At 36.6% G+C, this 19584-nt stretch overlaps 2 protein-coding genes across 2 annotated transcripts; both read right to left on the bottom strand.

Moving 5' to 3' along the window:
- Positions 1-12: 12 nt before the first annotated feature.
- Positions 13-1455, bottom strand: LOC137809235 (uncharacterized). Its single transcript, XM_068610369.1, has 3 exons — positions 940-1455; positions 551-639; positions 13-421 (listed from the first exon to the last, which is right to left on the bottom strand). Exons 1-3 carry the CDS (start codon positions 1453-1455, stop codon positions 13-15), a joined length of 1014 nt encoding a protein of 337 aa, XP_068466470.1.
- Positions 1456-17348: 15893 nt separating this feature from the next.
- Positions 17349-19265, bottom strand: LOC137811004 (SEC14 cytosolic factor family protein / phosphoglyceride transfer family protein). Its single transcript, XM_068612543.2, has 3 exons — positions 18878-19265; positions 18525-18789; positions 17349-17814 (listed from the first exon to the last, which is right to left on the bottom strand). Exons 1-3 carry the CDS (start codon positions 18999-19001, stop codon positions 17592-17594), a joined length of 612 nt encoding a protein of 203 aa, XP_068468644.1. The 5' UTR covers positions 19002-19265; the 3' UTR covers positions 17349-17591.
- Positions 19266-19584: the final 319 nt, after the last annotated feature.

The raw sequence follows: 19584 nt of genomic DNA, 5'->3' as shown, positions 1-19584 counted from the left end.
AAACTCCCCAAGCTATTGCAGATTGTCATTTTTTGGGATCAAACATAAAAACGACACATTTGAGCCCCGATGCCATTTTCCACTTAACTCAAAATCCTTCACCGTTGCCATAATATCCACTCTAATGAACTCCCAACAGAACTTTATGAAACCTATATTAAAACCATTTGGACCAGGACTCTTCGAACTTTCACAACTCCACACTGCTTCCTTAATTTCCTCTTCTGAAAAAGCTTCGACCAACATCTGATTATCCTCCTCAGAAATAGTATTAAAGCAGACATTATCTAACTTTACCAACAACTCTTCGTTATCGACAAATCTGGCTTCAAAAAAATCTTTGACCTTATCTTTAATTTCTTCCTTATTCTCACACCACTGACCGTTCTCAAGCACCCCATGTATCTCATTCTTAGCCCTCCTCCATTTAACTGACGAATGGAAGAACTTCGTATTTAGATCTCCTTGCTTCAGTCAATTTTGCCTTGCTTTTTGCTTTACAACCGCTTCTTGCTTAAGCAAATTATTATTAAGCTCTGCTACTAATGACCTTCTTTCCTCCCTCTCCTGCTCATTCAAATCAAAATCATCATCTTTTGCATCCAACTCCCTAATCCTTCTTAATAATCCTTCGCCTACCTGATTCACATCCCCAAAAACCTCCTTATTCCATACTTTTAGGTCGACTTTGAGCTTCTTCAGCTTTTTTTTGAAAATAAATATTCCTCCACCTTGCACTTCATAATTGAGCCATTTTTCTTTCAGGAACACCTTACATTTGTTGTCGCTCTGCCAAACATCTAGACTCCTAAACGGCTTCGGGCCCCAATCGACGTACTTGTTCCTTATAACGATTGCGCAATGGTTGGAGACCGATCTACTTAAAACGAACTGTTTACAATGTGGCCACGCATCAACTCATTCTTTTGACACAAGAACCCTGTCAATCCTGCTCTTCACTAGACCATTTGGTTTATACCACGTAAACTTTCTACCAGTCAATGGGATATCTACCAGTTCTGTTTCTTCGATAAAAGCATTGAACCCATCTATTTCTCTATGATAGTCAGACACAAACATCAAACTCTTCATCTCTTCCCGACTTCTGATAGAGTTAAAGTCACCCACTACACACCAAGCCTTAGACAACTGTAACGACCTATATTTGCTAATCTCCTCCCACACCACCTTCCTGTCCCCTAACGAACCGGGACAATAAACATTCACTATGGTAACAAAGACCTCAATCCCATTCTTCCATAACCCTTCAATGATAGTAAAATTTCTACCATTAAGAAACCTGGACATCTGAAAACAATTTTTCCTCCATATTGTAATAAGCCCCCCGACATTATTGCTTGCTCCATTCTCAACCCACTCTATTTCATTAGAATCCCACAACAGAAAAACACTTTCCTTATTAAACACTGAACATTTTGTCTCTTGTATACACATCATATTCGCCTGCTCTTCTCTGATCAATGATCTTAGATAGTTCCTTTTAATGGAACCTCCTATCCCCCTTATATTCATACTAATTATCTTCATCAACGTTCACCTTGATCTCCCCCTTGTTCTTCCTTAAATTACGGCCATCTCGATCTTCCAGAGACTGTAGCCTACTGATTACTATGTCTTCCTAACTAGATCGCGAGAAACCCATTTCCTTACTAGACTTCCAAACTCTTACTACCTCGTACTCTTCGTTGTTCAACTTATAGATTCTGTTGCAGTTCTCAATGGCGCTTCCTGACAAGAACACTCAGACTGACCTTAACTCCAACTGCTGATTCAGGTAGTCTGCCTAAACCACCCTCACATCAACCAGATTTTTCTCTTCAAACGAAGTAGACACCGTGCCCACACCTACAACCTCCTCTTGTTCCTCTCCTTTGTGTTGACAACATAGATAAGAACCGTCATGTCCCAACTGAGACCACACCCCTTCATCTACTTTCATTATCGCGACGTCCGTCAACCCTCTCTCCGATACTAAGACATGTACTTCGGAAGAAGAAACTTCTAATATCGTTACACTTAGGCATTTTTGCCCATCACCAACTATTGGCCAAGCTGTCCCACCTTCTCCCACCACACCCCCTCCAGATTGCTCCACCTCTACAATTGTTGGGCCTGGCCCAATAGAAGCTCCCACCTCATTCTCTCCTGGAATCCCCACACGTCAGTCATCCACGCACCCCACGCTGACTTTACTTGCAATTTCTTCCGCACGTCGCTCTCCATTAACGTTCACGATGCTTTCATTAAAGCCTTTTAGGTGAGCTGCATGCACTTTTGTGCGCTCCGCATTAAGAGTATTAGCCTCAATCTCTCCTTCACCCACTTTAATACACTCCACACCGTGCCCATCTTTGGAATGCACTGCCCCATTATTAGCATCAATCTCTCTCCTACTTGTATTCAAGTTTGGATACTCCACATAATTAGCATTAAATTTATTCTCACCTCCAACTACTTCTTGACACGCTACCCCTTGCTCCTCGTAATCCTTTACTACACCAACCTTAATTTCAAATTGGCTAACTACTTCTTGGCATGCCACCTCGTGCTTTTTATGTGTTGAACCAAGTGGTGTTCAATGTTTTGAAGAATCCAAATCCTTTGAAGGATGATGAAGCATCTGCTTTGCTTGATGCTGCTGTGCTGGTTTTAGCCTTGTTCTGGGGTAGTTCAATGTTGTAATCAACACTTAGATTAAATCTCAAAGCAATTAGCATCTCAATTTTATCAAAGCAAAATGATTTTCAAACTAAGTTGAAACAATCGATTGTTTTGTCGAAACAACCGATTGTTTACACTTAGGTGTTTTGAGAAAGTTTGAAAACTGTTTTTGAATGGTGTTTTTGTTAAGTAACAAAACAACCGATTGATTCGAGGAAACAATCGATTGTTTGTTTTAAAACCATAACAGAAAAACTGTTTTCTTTGACTGAGCTTTAAATGCTTTAACTGAATACGCTCCAATCATTAAATGCTTTGACCAATCTATTTTAAATGCAAATAAGAGTTTGTTAAGATTTGATAACAAACTATATTCTTAGATATATTCTGAAAAACAGTTTTGATATATTAAGAATCTTGAAACATAGTTTTGATAAAAAAAAAAAGAGAAGAAGAGTTTTTCAAAGTATTCTGAGATTGCTAAAGAGTTGAGAGATTGATCAAGGTGCTGAATAGGGATTTTACTTGTATTGATTTCAGATTTCCATCTGTAACAAGTGTAATCTTTGTAAACTACTGAACAATTCGTTTGTGTGTGTTGCTGAGATTGGCTGTGTGTTCTTGAGGTGTTCAAGATCAGCAATCTTAGTGTTGGCCAAGGAGAGTGTGTTTCTTGAGGTGTTTAAGGTCATTCTCTTGGTTGTGGTGTAAGTGATCAAGGTGTGGTTGCTTAGTGGATATCCTCAGGGTTTCTGAGAAGACTGGATGTAGCTCTAGTTTTGAGTGAACCAGTATAAACAACTGTGTACAATCTCTCTATCCTTAACTCTTTAATTTCAGTTTGTTTGTTGTTTGCTGGTATAAACAACCGATTGTTTTGAAGAAACAACCGATTGTTTTTCCTGGTATTACAGTTTTGCTTGCTGTTTTGGCTAACTGAATTGCTGAATCAATTGGTTTCTGAAATAAGTTCATTCTAGCTTTGAAAAGTTTGCGAAAACCCCTTTAAACAATTCAGCGCCCCTCTAGTTTAAAGCCATCTTTTCTAACATTATGGACCTTCACTATGCCATCCTTAAGTGTGTGTTTGGATTGAGGAGTGGATGTGTGAGGATTTGAGGGAGTGGATGTGTGATGATGTGAAAAGAAAGTGTAAATAAAGTGATGTTGTTTGGATTGGGGTATGTTAGAGAGATGTGTGAGGAAAGTTTATGAGAGTTTGTGAGTGATAATGATGGAGATCAAGCCCAAGAGAACATAGAGGCCACTCATCAAGCTCAAGAAGAGGTGGAGGCACAAATGGAGGACGCCCTTGGAGGTCAAAGTCCACCTCAAAGGATTACAAGAAGCATGTTCAAAGCCTTGGGAGCAAGAGGACATTTATTTTCTCTTTTTGTAGTGTCTTTAGTTGAAGGTGCTTAGAGGGAAACCTTAGAAACCTCTTTTGTTATAGCATCTTTTAGGCTTTAGTTAGGAGCTTTAGGGGGGTGTATTAGTAGATAGGTGTAGGAGTAGAATAGGGGGTGCCAAAGTGAAGGAAAGGATCACACCTTCCTTGCTTTGCAAATAGGCGCCGGTTCTAGTTTGAATTGGAGGGAATTTTGAATTGTTTTAGCTTTCATTTTTCAGCACCTTAGGCTATAAATAGAGGTGCCTTCCTTGTAAAATTCAGATTTGAATTCATCTAAAGAAACTATACTCAAAATTGGAGTGAGCATTTGGAGAGCTTTTGAGCTTCTACTCTAGTCTTATCTTGAAGGACCATGGTTTCCTCAAGTGGCGGCTTGCACACTCATCTAGGAGCATCCATACTTCTAGTGGCGTGATCATCCAACCTTTCTTCCATCTTCATGAGCATTCTCTTCTCCTTCCTTTCTTCTTCTTCATTTGTTCATGTTGCCTTGTGTTTTGAGTTGTTTTTAGTTTCGGTTCTTACAATTTCCAGCACCTATATTCTGTTTTGTTTCTTAAATTCTGTTCGGTACAATTGATTGAGGTTTAATTCTGTTCGGTCTTCTCTTTTTAAATTCCTTTGTTGATTCAATTTGACAATATTTGGTTCATCCAAATGAGTTTGGGATTTGGTACTTGTTATTGGTGAGTTCTTGACTTAGAACCATGATCCAACTTCTAAGAAAGTGCCTCTATATTTTCCAGCTCAAGGTGATTCCTCAAAGTGTCAAGAATCTTGTTCTATGTGGCTATTGGAATCACATCATGTGGTATCATGAGTCTTAGGTTCATTCTTGTTTAATTGTTGAGTTGTGTGCACTTTATTTCAAGAGCTCTTTTTAATTTCTTGCAATTTAAGTTTCTGTTTTAGAATTTTAATTGAGTATTCTTGCTGTTTTTTCTTTTGCTCCAAGTGTTTGTGGAAAGGTTTATGGCACTCATAATTCTTATGAGTATGGTTGCTCTTTTGGAATGGCATTATCCTTCCTAGAGTTTACCTTAAGCTTCCTTTCACTTGTTACAATTTGTGTTGTGTCTTTTAATTTTTGAATCATGTCAAGTTTTGTCTTAGTCATGTTATTCCATATATGTCATTACTTCTAGTAGTACTTTTATTGTTTTGATTGTTTCTTGCTTTGGTGTCATATAATTTTCTGATTTGATGTTGATCCTTTGTGCATTTTCTTTTTAGAATTGAGTTCATACTTGTATTTTAGACCTATACAAGTTCCAATACATCATTTTCTATTATGTCTTTGCTAAGTTCATCATCCTGTTTTTTATTCCTATTAGGACTCCTCTGTTTCTGAAAAAAAGTGCTTACTGTTTTTTCCTTATTGCAACTGATTTACGTACTGTAAAATTCTGAAATTATGGATTTGAGATATTCAAAGTGTTAGAAAAGAATAGAAAAAAGAATCATTCAAAAATATGAAGTACACAAAAAATGATAAATAAAATAAAAAAAGTGTACATTCCTGCCGAAAAAAATACGGTAATCTGGCAGCGATTTTAAAAAAATTATTTCTCTCAATTGGCTTACTGTTTTTAATTGATTCCAGTGCCATTATTGAGTTAACATCTTGAAGTTTCTGTGGTATAAATTTCATAATCCAGTTCGCTCTACAACGTTCCAGTTAAATCAGTGAATATCAAGCACAGTTTGCATAAAATTTTTTTTTTTCCAGTAGCTAATATTTTTTGTTTTCTTCATCTACTCTAGTGCTTTTCCTTAGGTATTCTTTTGTGTGCCTACTTTTCTCATTGAGTTCTTTATTTTCTTGATTGTCTTTCATTCTTACTCTTTGAGTTTGTCTTACATATAGTATTCCTTTTGCAATTACCTTTCTTTGCTTCTACCTTTTCTTGTTTGTCTTTATTGTTTCTTTGGTTTTGTGGTGGTTTGCTCTTAAGATTGGTGTGCTTGCTTTGACATATTTCATTTGAGGATTCCAAGGCCTCAAGATCAGATTGGAGCAAGAACATTATTTCTTTGAGAGTGATATCTTTTTCAGCCTTAAGTTCACTTCGGCAGTTTCATTATAGCTCACTGTTTTTGCTAATTTTTAACTTGTTTGCTGTTTTTGTGTGTTTGCTGTTTTTAATTACAAATGGCTGGATTTTCAAGTGATGCATCCTACAAGCAGAATTCTCCTTCCAAAGCTTCAATTATTGGTGAATTACATGAAGCTCAAAGAACAATTAGACGGTTGGAGGAGAAATTGCAAAAGATGGAGGTCCAACAAACTAGACCATCTCCTTCTATCCATGATGGACATCATTCTCATAGACCATCTTCAAGAGCTTCTTCAAATGATGTTGGCCGTGAAGATGAGCATAGGAGAAGGAGACCTCCACCCCAAGTCCATGGACAAAGACATCATCACCAAGGGGAAAGAATTCACTACGGCAATGGCTTCTACCATGATGCAAAGTCCAAGCTTCCTTCGGTCAAACTACCTTGTTTTAATGGTTCTAGTGATCCAAATGTGTATTTAGATTGGGAGGCTAAGTGTGAACAAATATTTGAGATCCATGAGATCCAAGATGAGCATAAGCTTAAGCTAGCCACCCTAGAGTTTAGTGATTATGCCATGAAATGGTGGCATGGAATTGTAAAGGACATTATCTATCACAAGGGTCCTCCCGTGGACTCTTGGAACTCTTTAAAGGATCATATGCGCGCTAGGTTTGTGCCCCCACATTTTAGGAAAGACCTCATGTTGAGACTCCAACGATTTCAACAAGGCACGCTAAATGTGGATGAATATTATAAGGAGCTTGAGACGCTTGTGCTTAAAATTGAATTAGAAGAAAGTGAAGAAGCCATGGTTGCTAGGTCTGTGAGTGGTCTTAGGAAGGATTCCAAGACATTGTTGAGTTACAAGAGTATTCATCATTGGGCTCTTTAGTTCATCTTGCAATGAAGGTGGAAGCCCAACTTGCTAAGAAAAATTCTTTTAAAAATGCTTCCAATGATGGATACTACTCCAAGTCTTGGAGAAACAAAACTTCTTTTTCTAAACATCCTTCCAAAGATTCTTCTTTCAAACCCAAGGAATCTAAGCCATCAACTTCTAGACCTAAGTCTCCCACTAGAACATCTAACACTAAATGCTTTAAATGTATGGGTTATGGTCATATTGCTGCAAATTGTCCTTCCAAACGAAGTATGTACATGCATGAGGGCATTGTAGTTAGTGAGCATGATTCGGATTCTCCAAAGCATTCATTGCATTCTCATGCATCTAGTGAGGAAGAGAGCGAATGTCCACTTGAAGGGGACTTGTTAGTTGTGAGAAGACTTCTTGGACAAGTTTCACAACCTTTTGATGAAAGTCAAAGGGAAAATATTTTCCATACAAGATGTCTTATTCAAAACAACATTTGTTCCTTGATAGTGGATGGGGGTAGTTGTGCAAATGTGGCTAGTACAAGAGTAGTAGATAAGCTTGGATTGCCTACTATCTCTCATACAAAGCCCTACAAGTTACAATGGCTTAGTGAAGTAGGAGAAATAATTGTTAATAAACAAGTCCTCATCCATTTCTCCATTGGAAAATACAAAGATGAGGTATTATGTGATGTTGTGCCCATGGAAGCCACTCATGTTCTTTTGGGAAGGCCTTGGCAATTTGATAGAAAAGTTTTACATGATGGCTTTACCAATAAACTATCTTTTGAATTCCATGGTCACAAGGTTACTTTAAAATCTCTCTCTCCAAGAGAAGTCCATGAGGACCAAGTTATCATGAAGAAAAAGAGGGAGAGTGAAAAAGATCAAAAAAATAAAAAAGATAAGAGTTCTAAGCCTACACTCCTTGTGTCTAGGCGTGACATTGAAAGGGAAATAGTGGCTCATCATCCTCTTTTTTTAGCCATCCCTAGAACTCTTAGAGTAGAATCACTTGTTGATAGTCCTCATTGCTTGGAAAATTTGGTAGAAGAGTTCAAAGATGTGTTTCAAGATCCTCCAAAAGGACTTCCACCTTTGAGAGGGATTGAGCACCAAATTGATTTGATACCGGGCTCTTCTTTACCAAATCGTCCAGCATATAGGACCAATCCAAGTGAAACCAAGGAAATTCGCCAACAAGTTGAGGCTTTGATTGAGAAAGGGTGGGTGCAAGATAGCATGAGTCCTTGTGCTATGCCTATCATCTTAGTGCCAAAAAAGGATGGCACATGGCGAATGTGTTCGGATTGTAGGGCCATAAATAACATAACCATTAAGAAGTATAGGCATCCCATACCTAGACTAGATGATTTGTTGGATGAATTACATGGTTCTAAAATCTTTTCAAAGATTGATCTTAAAAGCGGCCACAATCAAATCCGTATCAAACCGGGTGATGAATGGAAGACGGCTTTTAAGACCAACTTTGGTTTATATGAGTGGTTAGTTATGCCTTTTGGTTTAACTAATGCACCAAGTACCTTCATGCGCCTCATGCATCATGTTCTTAGACCTTTCATTGGTAAGTTTGTTGTGGTTTACTTTGATGACATTCTCATTTATAGCTTATCTTTGAATGATCATAGGTTGCATGTTAGGCAAGTTTTGGAAACCCTTAGGAAGGAACATTTGTATGCTAACCTTGCTAAATGTATGTTTGCTCTTGATCATATAGAATTCCTAGGGTTTGTTGTGAGTTGTAAAGGGGTCCATGTGGACAAAACAAAGGTGGTGGCCATTCAAAATTGGCCTACACCGAAATCTTTGAATGAGGTCCGAAGTTTTCATGGGCTTGCTTCTTTCTATAGAAGATTTGTCCCAAACTTTGGTACCATTGCCGCACCACTCAATGACATAGTGAAAAAGGATGTGGTCTTTCATTGGGGAGAAGCACAACAAAATGCTTTTGATACTTTGAAAGAAAAATTGACTAATGCTCCCATCTTGGCCCTTCCTAATTTCACTAAGACATTTGAGATTGAGTGTGATGCTTCAAGCATAGGTATTGGGGCTGTTCTCCTTCAAGAGGGCCACCCCATAGCCTATTTTAGTGAGAAATTGAAGGGAAGTCATCTCAACTATTCCACCTATGATAAGGAATTATATGCTCTTGTTAGGGCTTTGTTTACTTGGCAACACTATCTTTTTCCCAAAGAGTTTGTGATACATAGTGATCATGAATCTCTTAAATATTTGAAAAGCCAAAACAAACTTAACAAGAGGCATGCTAAGTGGGTGGAATTCATTGAGCAATTTCCTTATGTGATCAAACACAAGCAAGGCAAAATAAATATTGTGGCGGATGCTCTTTCTAGACGATACACCTTGCTAAATCTTTTAACCTCTCAATATCTTGGTTTTGATCACATTAAGGAACTTTATCATGATGACCTTGATTTTTCTCTCCTCTATCAAGAGTGTCTTAAGGGAGGACACAAAGATTTTTTTATTCAAGATGGCTTTCTTTTTAAGGGAAAACGTCTTTGTGTTCCCCAATGCTCTATTAGATTATCTCTTGTTAGAGAAGCTCATGAGGGGGGCTTAATGGGACATTTTGGGGTTGCTAAAACTTTGGATGTGTTGCATGAACATTTCTTTTGGCCTCATATGCATAAGCATGTTCATAGTTTGTGTGATAAATGCATAGCTTGCCGCAAAGCTAAATCTAAAATGCATCCCCATGGTCTTTATACTCCTCTTCCTATCCCTTCAATGCCTTGGATAGATATATCTATGGATTTCATCTTAGGCTTACCCAAGACATCAAAGGGAAAGGACTCCATTTTTGTGGTAGTGGATCGTTTTTCAAAGATGGCTCACTTTATTCCTTGCCACAAAGTGGATGATGCATGCCACATTGCAAACCTCTTCTTCCAAGAAGTGGTTCGCTTGCATGGGATTCCTAGGTCTATAGTGTCCGATAGAGATCCTAAATTCTTGAGTCACTTTTGGAAGACCTTGTGGGGCAAGCTTGGAACTAAGCTTTTATTTTCTACCACTTGCCACCCACAAACTGATGGTCAAACCGAGGTGGTGAATAGAACTTTGGGACAACTATTGAGATGCTTTATTTCGGGGAATCCTAGAGTGTGGGAGAATTTACTACCCCATGTTGAGTTTGCATATAACCGAGTAGTAAATTCTACCACCTCCCATTCTCCTTTTGAGGTGGTCTATGGGTTTAATCCCCTAACACCTCTTGATCTTCTTCCTATTCCCCTTCTTGACGATGTCTTGTGCAAAGATGGGGATGAAAAGGCTTCTTTTGTGAAAACTTTGCATAAAGACATCAAGAAGAGAATTGAGAAGAAGGTTGGCAAGTATGCTGAACTTGCCAATAAAAGGAGAAAAGCATTGTTGTTTGATGAGGGCGATTGGGTTTGGCTTCACTTGAGGAAGGATCGTTTTCCTACTCAAAGGAAGTCCAAACTAATGCCTCGAGGGGATGGACCTTTCCAAGTCCTCAAGAGGATTAATGACAATGCTTATGAGTTAGATATGCTTGATACATTCTTAGGGAGTCATACTTTTAATGTCAGCGATCTAACTCCTTTTTCTGTAGGTCTCCAGAATTCGTGGTCGAATTCTCTCCAACTCGGGGAGTATGATGGAGATCAAGCCCAAGAGAACATAGAGGCCACTCATCAAGCTCAAGAAGAGGTGGAGGCACAAATGGAGGACGCCCTTGGAGGTCAAAGTCCACCTCAAAGGATTACAAGAAGCATGTTCAAAGCCTTGGGAGCAAGAGGACATTTATTTTCTCTTTTTGTAGTGTCTTTAGTTGAAGGTGCTTAGAGGGAAACCTTAGAAACCTCTTTTGTTATAGCATCTTTTAGGCTTTAGTTAGGAGCTTTAGGGGGGTGTATTAGTAGATAGGTGTAGGAGTAGAATAGGGGGTGCCAAAGTGAAGGAAAGGATCACACCTTCCTTGCTTTGCAAATAGGCGCCGGTTCTAGTTTGAATTGGAGGGAATTTTGAATTGTTTTAGCTTTCATTTTTCAGCACCTTAGGCTATAAATAGAGGTGCCTTCCTTGTAAAATTCAGATTTGAATTCATCTAAAGAAACTATACTCAAAATTGGAGTGAGCATTTGGAGAGCTTTTGAGCTTCTACTCTAGTCTTATCTTGAAGGACCATGGTTTCCTCAAGTGGCGGCTTGCACACTCATCTAGGAGCATCCATACTTCTAGTGGCGTGATCATCCAACCTTTCTTCCATCTTCATGAGCATTCTCTTCTCCTTCCTTTCTTCTTCTTCATTTGTTCATGTTGCCTTGTGTTTTGAGTTGTTTTTAGTTTCGGTTCTTACAATTTCCAGCACCTATATTCTGTTTTGTTTCTTAAATTCTGTTCGGTACAATTGATTGAGGTTTAATTCTGTTCGGTCTTCTCTTTTTAAATTCCTTTGTTGATTCAATTTGACAATATTTGGTTCATCCAAATGAGTTTGGGATTTGGTACTTGTTATTGGTGAGTTCTTGACTTAGAACCATGATCCAACTTCTAAGAAAGTGCCTCTATATTTTTCAGCTCAAGGTGATTCCTCAAAGTGTCAAGAATCTTGTTCTATGTGGCTATTGGAATCACATCAGATAAGATGGTTGTGAGGGAGTTTTATTTTTTTTTAAAATTGTTAAATGTTACTTTACAAATTTATCCTTGTCTATTAAAATTGTTTAATAATGAAATGAGTTATTTTTGTTTAAAAATAAACAACTTTCACATATTTCGTAGATTTAAAAATTAAAATTAAAAATTAAATATATATTAAATATAAATAGATATAATTTAAAAATTATAATTAGAAAAAAATGTATTCAACAAATTAAATAAAAATAAAACTTCAAATAATTTCTTAAAATATTAAACATGCATTATAAAATTAGAAAATAAATAAGATCTTACATAAATAAAAGATAATATTTTTTATTATTAAAAACCCTATAGTAATAAAAAATAAAAAAATACTAAAAAAATATAACTTAATTAGCAATAGAAAATAATTTCATAAAAACTATTATCAAATAAATTACAAACTCATAAACATAATAATTATAAAAAAAATATATATTAATGTACCGACCCATCATCGGGCGTTAACCAAAGTCAACACTTGGTGGGACCCATCAGGGGCACAGTGAGATGAGAAGGGAGTCGGCCTCGGGTGTCGCCAGGCCTTGGGTGTCGACTGGGTCCGAACCAAGGGGTACTTGCATCCGATGGGCGCCACCTCCCGATACCCACGGGTAGGAACGACCATGGAGGAGGCGACACCATAGGAAACGGCACCATAGGAAGTGGCACCATAGGAGGCGGCACGGTAGGGGCGTGGAGGCCTCGGGCCTCGATACCTCATAAGAGCAATAATAGAAGAGAAAGGTGGCTTTCGAGCCACATCCCCAGTATTAGCAGAGAGGGATCCACCTCACGTCGTATCCATGCATGAGGTGTGGGCACGCGGAGGTACGCGCCACCGTTAGAGAGCCACTGGGACAGAAACGACCCAGAAGGAGGGCCACGTCCCAGGGGGTGATCTGCATGCATGGCACGTGAGGGGGGGCGGAGATACTCTCAGGGCGAGTGACTAAGAGGCGTGGGCGCATGAGTTAGCGTTCACGTGGTCACCCCTCGCGCCAGTTGCACTTTGAGAAGGGAGACTTATACGCTGGGATTTCCCTAAGTTAGGGGACAGCGCTGTAAGGCCTTCCATGCTAAGTTACGCTTAAGTCATGAGGAGACACGTGGCAGAAGCACTGAAACTAAAGGTATATAAGCTTTTCTGAAAGGCTTAGAGAGGTACGTTTTTACAGATTCTAAGTCATTTACGCTTACGCACGATACGCATGAGTGACTTGAGAACAAGAGAGAATACAGTTAGAATTCAGTTACGCACCTTCAGAACATTTCACTTGCGGTGTTCCGATACAGAGGTGCACGGTGTTTTCTGCCTTTACTGACTTGAGCGTCGGAGTGCAAACGGCCGCGAAGGTGCCCTTTGTTCTATCTGTTTCAGGTATTCACGGCCGCGAAGGGTGAAGGTTTGGAACGAGGAAGAAGGAGTCCTTGAAACGCAGGTCTTAGCTACGTACGAAGAACAATCTGGTCAGCCGGCAGGAATAATTAATATAAATGCAACAACAAATTAAATAAAAAGAGAACTTCAAATAATTCCTTAAAATATTAAATATATACTATAAAATTAGAAAATAAATCACATTATATAAATAAATAAAAATTGTTTTTTAATATTAAAAACCCTTGCAGATGAATGAGGGTAAATTCGAAAATAGCACATGCTAATGTGACTTTCCCTCTACATCTCTTCATTTTGAGGGGAGATGATATTTACTGTTCACAGGTATATCCTCTCCTCCTCTTCCCTGCAAAATCCTGAATCCAAACCATTGATATCCTCTCACTTCTTTCCTTGTGAACAGTACATCCATGGAAGCAAACAGAGCCTAAAACCATAATGGCTAGATACATGCTTATCATTGCTGCCTGGGCACATAAGCAAATGCTTTACATTTAATTCATTAATCTTTCTCTCTCTTCCAACCACCTCGTGATGTGCCACACCATTCTCCCCATTAACGTTATCCATGTCTTTTATAAGAGGAATGATACATGGACAACTTGCTCCACTATACAACTCTTAATTGATGATATAAAAAATGGTATTTTTTTCATTTCATTCAAAAAAATTGAAATTTTAGACAAAGAAAGAGGGTTGTATACTAAGATTGTCAATGTATATTTTTCCTTTTTTAATGCCATAAATGCAATTTGCATTCATCACACTAGTACTTTTATTCACACCCCCAACCATCTTTGAAGAATCCGCATAAACTTTACCATCCATAGATCCCTCCCATGAACCCAAGGTGACATCTAATACGGAATTAAAGGACCTTTAATGTTGGTCCACACCTACCCGCGCTGCTATGCACTGAACCGTCTGCTCCTCACCTACCCTTCTACCATCTTTGTCGTTGGAATACGAACCCACAGAGACCAAGCGTTCTCTTCGACCGTCATCTTCCAAACTGACATCGGACTCCGGGGCCGACACATCACCCCACTTGCTGAAGAAACTTCTTAACTTATAATCCGACATATATGTCTCTTCTTCGAAAGATACCACACAAGAGAGGCCGTTTATACTCACCTTCTTCACACGTAACAAAACACCTACCGGAATACAAACTCGTACACGAACATACTCTAGCACTTCCCTAGCCACGGTCGCCTGATCCACCTCCACTACCTTCCCCACTAGTTCCCCAACGCTTTCAAAATAGTGCCTGCTCCAAAGATGCAAAGGTATACCTCTACACCTTACCCAAACAAACCTCTCGTTTACAATAAAGGATTCGTCCCAAGGCACTACCAAGCAAATGAACCAGCGAACCAGACTTTGTTTTCTTCTATGAGTTTTTTGATAAGCCCCTCCTCATCGCAAGACAACAACACAAACTTTTCTCCCAGATACTTTAAGCGTACCACACCAAAACCGCCCAACACGAAACTTTCTTTAACCAACTGCATGTTTGGTGCCTCTAAAAGACGCTCGACGTAGCAGTTGGTTAACCAAGAAGAGGAATCTACCTCAACTCTGAGCTGAGTCGCTATCCCCTCCGAACTAGACCTACTCACATTCTCTCGCGATACCACCTCCGCGAAAGTTTGCTCCTGCACACCCTTCCTCCCACCATTTCCAGTTTGCGTAAACCTCTGTTGCACCCTTACCCTCCCATTATGACGGGGAAGCTCGCCTCGCTTCTTAACCACCCTCTTGGACCTGTTGTATTTTGGTAGATTCACCTGTAATTTCCACGTACCGATCCATATAGCGTCCAACTTCTTTTCCAACGGGTACACATCTTCCACTCCTTGAAATCTAACAAAACCAAACATCCGATTTCTAGAATTAAGCTTTCTAGAAATGAACACATCCAGAATACACCCCACCTCTGAAAGACTTTCCACAGATCCCGTTCAAAGAAATGATCTAAAAAGTTTGTGAAGAAAAACGAACAATCTGCCATAGCAGCTAGCCTACCCTTAGCCGGAAACGCAAACTTCTTTCTAACACAATGATATATATTATAGAACAAAGATTTTTTAGGGGTGTTTACAGTGGATATGAGAACTGCAAACTCACATAATTATCAAATTGAAGTAATTATATGAAAATAATATTACTCTAAGATGCCTATTTCAAGTTATACTTACCGAGATTCCAAATTTTTTGCAGATTTTATATTTTTCGTTTTCAAATATAATTGTATACATATTTTTTTTTTTCAGTTTTGAATATATTTTGAAAATTTAGTTTCTTTGTAAATCGTACTTTTATTATTTAACAACTTTTTATATTAAATGACTACTCCGAAAAATATTATTAATTTTATTATAAAGTCAAGAGAAAGTGTATACAGAACATTCAATAATAAAAATAAAATAAAAATAGTTATATATATATATATATAATACACATAAATCTATATAACAAATTATGTTCAACAAGAAATATTTATTAATATATTCTGAAATTTATTAATGAGGTTATACTAACTTTTTTTTCATATAAGGATATATAAAGTTTAAAACATAAAATTTAAAATTCATGGTGTGTCATCTAAACAATAAACTCTCCGACAAGTCAAATTTTTTAATACTAATATACAAATTCAAATAACAAATCACATGTTATATTGATGATAATATACTCAACATGTGTATAATATTGATGATAATATACAAATTTAAAATATGAATTGAGTTTAAAGTTTATGAAATATGGATACACGTGTACATACATTACTAAATAATTTACATATATAATTCATAATTATATTCTCTATACCATATAAGGTATAATTTACTTAACAATAAATCAATTAATTATATTATTTGATATTTTTTATACATTAATATAACATTCGTACTACTCATTTCAATTAAAGAAATATATTATTAAAACCAAAAATTCTCTTTTATTCTCTTTAGCAAAAATAAACTCAAGAGCAAGTTGATTTTCTGTTATATTTTTGTTTGAGAAAAAAATTATTACTAAAGCAAATATTTTATTGTTGGAGGAAAAAATTAACCAAAGACAAGCTTAAACTCTTAATTTTAATTTCACTTGTTAAAAATGTTAAAAATATCAAGTGATCCATCATCTTAAATCCTAAACCATAAATCCATCATCTTAAACAACAACAATCTTACTTAAAAATCAACCCTTAAAGTAATTCAACTCTTAGTTTTAAATTTGTTTGGACGATAGTAGTTTTGCTTGAAAAAAACATCACTTTATGAGAAAAAAAAACTAAAACAGTTACAAAAATCACTTTCATTCTAACATGTACAATGTTTTAAATAAGCTTAAAATAATCAAATATGAAAAAAAAAATTGTTGAAACATTATACTTTATTACATAAGTCGATTTTGACAACATAATTTCCTTAATTTTAACGGCATTGTTTTGAAATGTGTCATATATAATTATAAATCAATGATGAGTTTTTATAAAGTTGAACATATAAGTTATCATACTTATTATTCTAAGCAACTTTAAATACAATTACAAAACAAACTATTTAAATTTCCAATTATAGAAACACAAGACGAGGGAAAACTCAAGACAAGTGTCAATTCAATAACTTGGATAAGTTTCATGTAATGTAATTTATTTAAATTTCGATAAGTTAATAATTATGTAATGCTATTTCTTACAAACCACAATCAATAAATATAATTTATTTAACTTTGTTATAGACACGAATAAACTTGAGGAAACCAAGTTGGATATGCTTATAAATTAAGTGAAAAATAATATACTAAGTATCAAGATATGTTAGTTATCTGAATTGAAGGTTTACTCTTGTACAATACATAAAGAGGGCTGTTTAGCTATTTTTTCTAAAATAAATCTATTTAAAAAATATTATTCAAATAAATTTATTCTCACTTTATCTGATTTTTTAACTTTTTTAAAAATGGAAAAAAGAAAAAAAATTGAGTGTTACTATTGAAAATTCAACTCCCTGTAGATCATGTTCTCAACATGTAAGTAGTGAATGAATTTATTTGGGTAATTTTTTTAAATAAATATATTTTGATAAAAAATTTCTTGGCACACGATATTTTTAATTAGGATAAAGTGATATTTTTTAATTAGGATAAAGTGATAGTGGAGAGATTCTGATAAGATTGAGAAATGAATGGGAGAATGTGAAAGAGCAAAGAACATGGGAAGAATCAGTGGGTGGAATTCTTTTTAATATCAGGGAACTGAATCCCCCAACCAAAACTTAAAATGCTATTGGATAAGTATTACCACATTAGCAAAACCTAATAATGGCACCTTTTTTTTTTTTCTGCACAATATCAACATCCACATAGCTATGGGCCCATTTAACTAACAGCTAGGCCCAGTCTAACTAACGCAGGAAACAAGGGGCCAAAGGGTTACTGAATCCCCTGGAGAGAATCCTATGAGATGCACCTCATGGAATACGTGGTCACAGGTGAATCCATAGTGGGAGCACCACCGTACACTCTGGCGTGATCACTCTCTAACCCGTAATCCATCATCGGACGGTATTCCAAATCCTCGTCATGATCAAACACAAACTCCGGAATCTCCACCTCGTTCCTTCTCATGTTCTCCCACAGATAATCAACCCTGCTAATGTACTTCAACTTTCCATACAACCTACCACACGCAATCAAATCCCACATTCACATGTTAATCAGACTCACAACCAATTACTAAGAGCCGCCACAATGACAATTGATTGAAACTCATCTTCCCCATTGCATAATTAAACACTTAATTTCATATAAATAATCATATTTGTACTATAGTTAAAACTTTAAATTTAATAGTGTAAATCCTTTTTAAATATTTAAATTCTTTTAAAATGTTGAATTTAATTCATTGAAAAAATAAAAAATAACACAGAAAAAAAGATAGAATCAATAATCCAAGAGATTTTCCTGAGATTTGACAGGTAGCCAGTGAAAAATTCATATTTAAAGAAAAAAAAATTCCATTTAATAATGAAGAGACTGACAAATTCTTTTCAGATTTACATCTTATTTTGAGAAATAATGTTCTCGTAATAATAATAATGATAAAAAAAAACATGTTTTCATCATCATATAAGAAAAAATCAACATAAAAGAGTTTGATTTTTTTTTTTAATAAAAAACTTGCAGTTGCATGGTACCAAATTTTTTGACTGAGAGAAATGGAAAAACTAGGGAATAAATAAAAATATTGTGAGGGATGCATGAAGCATGTGTGAAGTATTTATGAATGATGAAAATGGATCTATATATAATTTGAATAATAATAATAATAATAAAATTAATAACGAATTATTAATTAAATAATTAATGAAGGAAGATGGCGTAACATACCCAGCGTTGAAGAGGAAGCGGCCAACGGTAGCTAGGAAAAGGCGGGCCTGTAAGCCCGGATGAATAAAATAAAAGGCTTCCAGATTCTCCTTCACGTTGGCCGGAATCGCGTCGTAGATCGATCGGAGACCGGATATTCCGGGTAAATTCTCGCTTCTCTGCACGCCGGTGTGCACGTAGAGCACTGCGAATTTCCTCTTCCCCAGCTTCGGGAAAACCCTCTCCTCCAGGTACTTCTTCAGCACCTCAATACTGATCAACCGCGCTGATAAAGAATTGGTGAAATCGGAAAAACAAATCAGAATACGGTCACAATTAAAATCCATAAAATAAAAATTAGGAATTAAATTGACCTGGGAAGAATTTTGCAATAATGCGAAGGATCTTGCGGCCATGCTTGTCGCGGCCTTTGATCTTGAAGACCTCTAGCTTTTCCAGCAGCTCTTCCTGTTCGAGTTCGGATATGGGCGCGCACATGTTGTTGTGTGAGTTTGTTTAAAGAGAAAGAGAGAGAAAAAGGGAGTGGAAGAGAAAAGAATGGAGTAGATAAGGAAAATTGATTGTGATGGTGGAGAACGAGGGCAGGCTTATAAGGGACAAAGAGAACTAAATAATAAGGAGAATTAGGAAGGAGGAGGGATGGGATTGCAAAATTACAAATTATAAATAAAAATTGAAAGCAACAAAAGCATGTTGCAGTTATGCGGCCACTAAGAATATTCCAAGGCATCTTCCTTTTTCAGAGTACCCATGGGCCCACACTCCGCTCACGCAATCACAGCCGTAGGTTCTCCCTTCATCATGAATCAGGATTCTTCCCTGATTATCGTTGCTTGATTTACTTATTATTGATAAGATTCAAATGGGAAAGTGTTCAACATCTTACATATCTGGTCAAATATCTTAAATTAGGGGAAATGTTTTTTTTTTTAAAAGTAAAGATAAAATTGTATAAAAAATTATGCCAAAATTAATTATAAGACTGGAATCATTTATGTATTAGTGTATATAATTAATTAAGATTTAATAATGTCTTCTGCTTATTAAATATATCCATTTG

The sequence above is a fragment of the Phaseolus vulgaris genome, chromosome 2, assembly GCF_051622355.1.
Source record: "Phaseolus vulgaris cultivar YP4 chromosome 2, ASM5162235v1, whole genome shotgun sequence".
In the NCBI taxonomy this organism is placed as follows: Eukaryota; Viridiplantae; Streptophyta; class Magnoliopsida; order Fabales; family Fabaceae; genus Phaseolus; species Phaseolus vulgaris.
Note: the sequence above shows the minus strand (reverse complement) of the source record. Positions and strands in the feature narration are given on the sequence as shown.

What these genes read in the sequence shown, in the direction of transcription:
- LOC137809235 (XM_068610369.1), bottom strand. Translation starts at nt 1,455, where the DNA reads ATGTGTATACAAGAGACAAAATGTTCAGTGTTTAATAAGGAAAGTGTT. An exon ending in TGAAGAGCAGGATTGACAGG is followed by an intron (nt 640 to 939) that starts GTTCTTGTGTCA and finishes GATGTGAATCAG; the next exon opens with GTAGGCGAAGGATTATTAAG. An exon ending in CAGGAGAGGGAGGAAAGAAG is followed by an intron (nt 422 to 550) that starts GTCATTAGTAGC and finishes AGTTAAATGGAG; the next exon opens with GAGGGCTAAGAATGAGATAC.
- LOC137811004 (XM_068612543.2), bottom strand. Translation starts at nt 19,001, where the DNA reads ATGTGCGCGCCCATATCCGAACTCGAACAGGAAGAGCTGCTGGAAAAG. An exon ending in TATTGCAAAATTCTTCCCAG is followed by an intron (nt 18,790 to 18,877) that starts GTCAATTTAATT and finishes ATTCTTTATCAG; the next exon opens with CGCGGTTGATCAGTATTGAG. An exon ending in CGCTTCCTCTTCAACGCTGG is followed by an intron (nt 17,815 to 18,524) that starts GTATGTTACGCC and finishes TGCGTGTGGTAG; the next exon opens with GTTGTATGGAAAGTTGAAGT.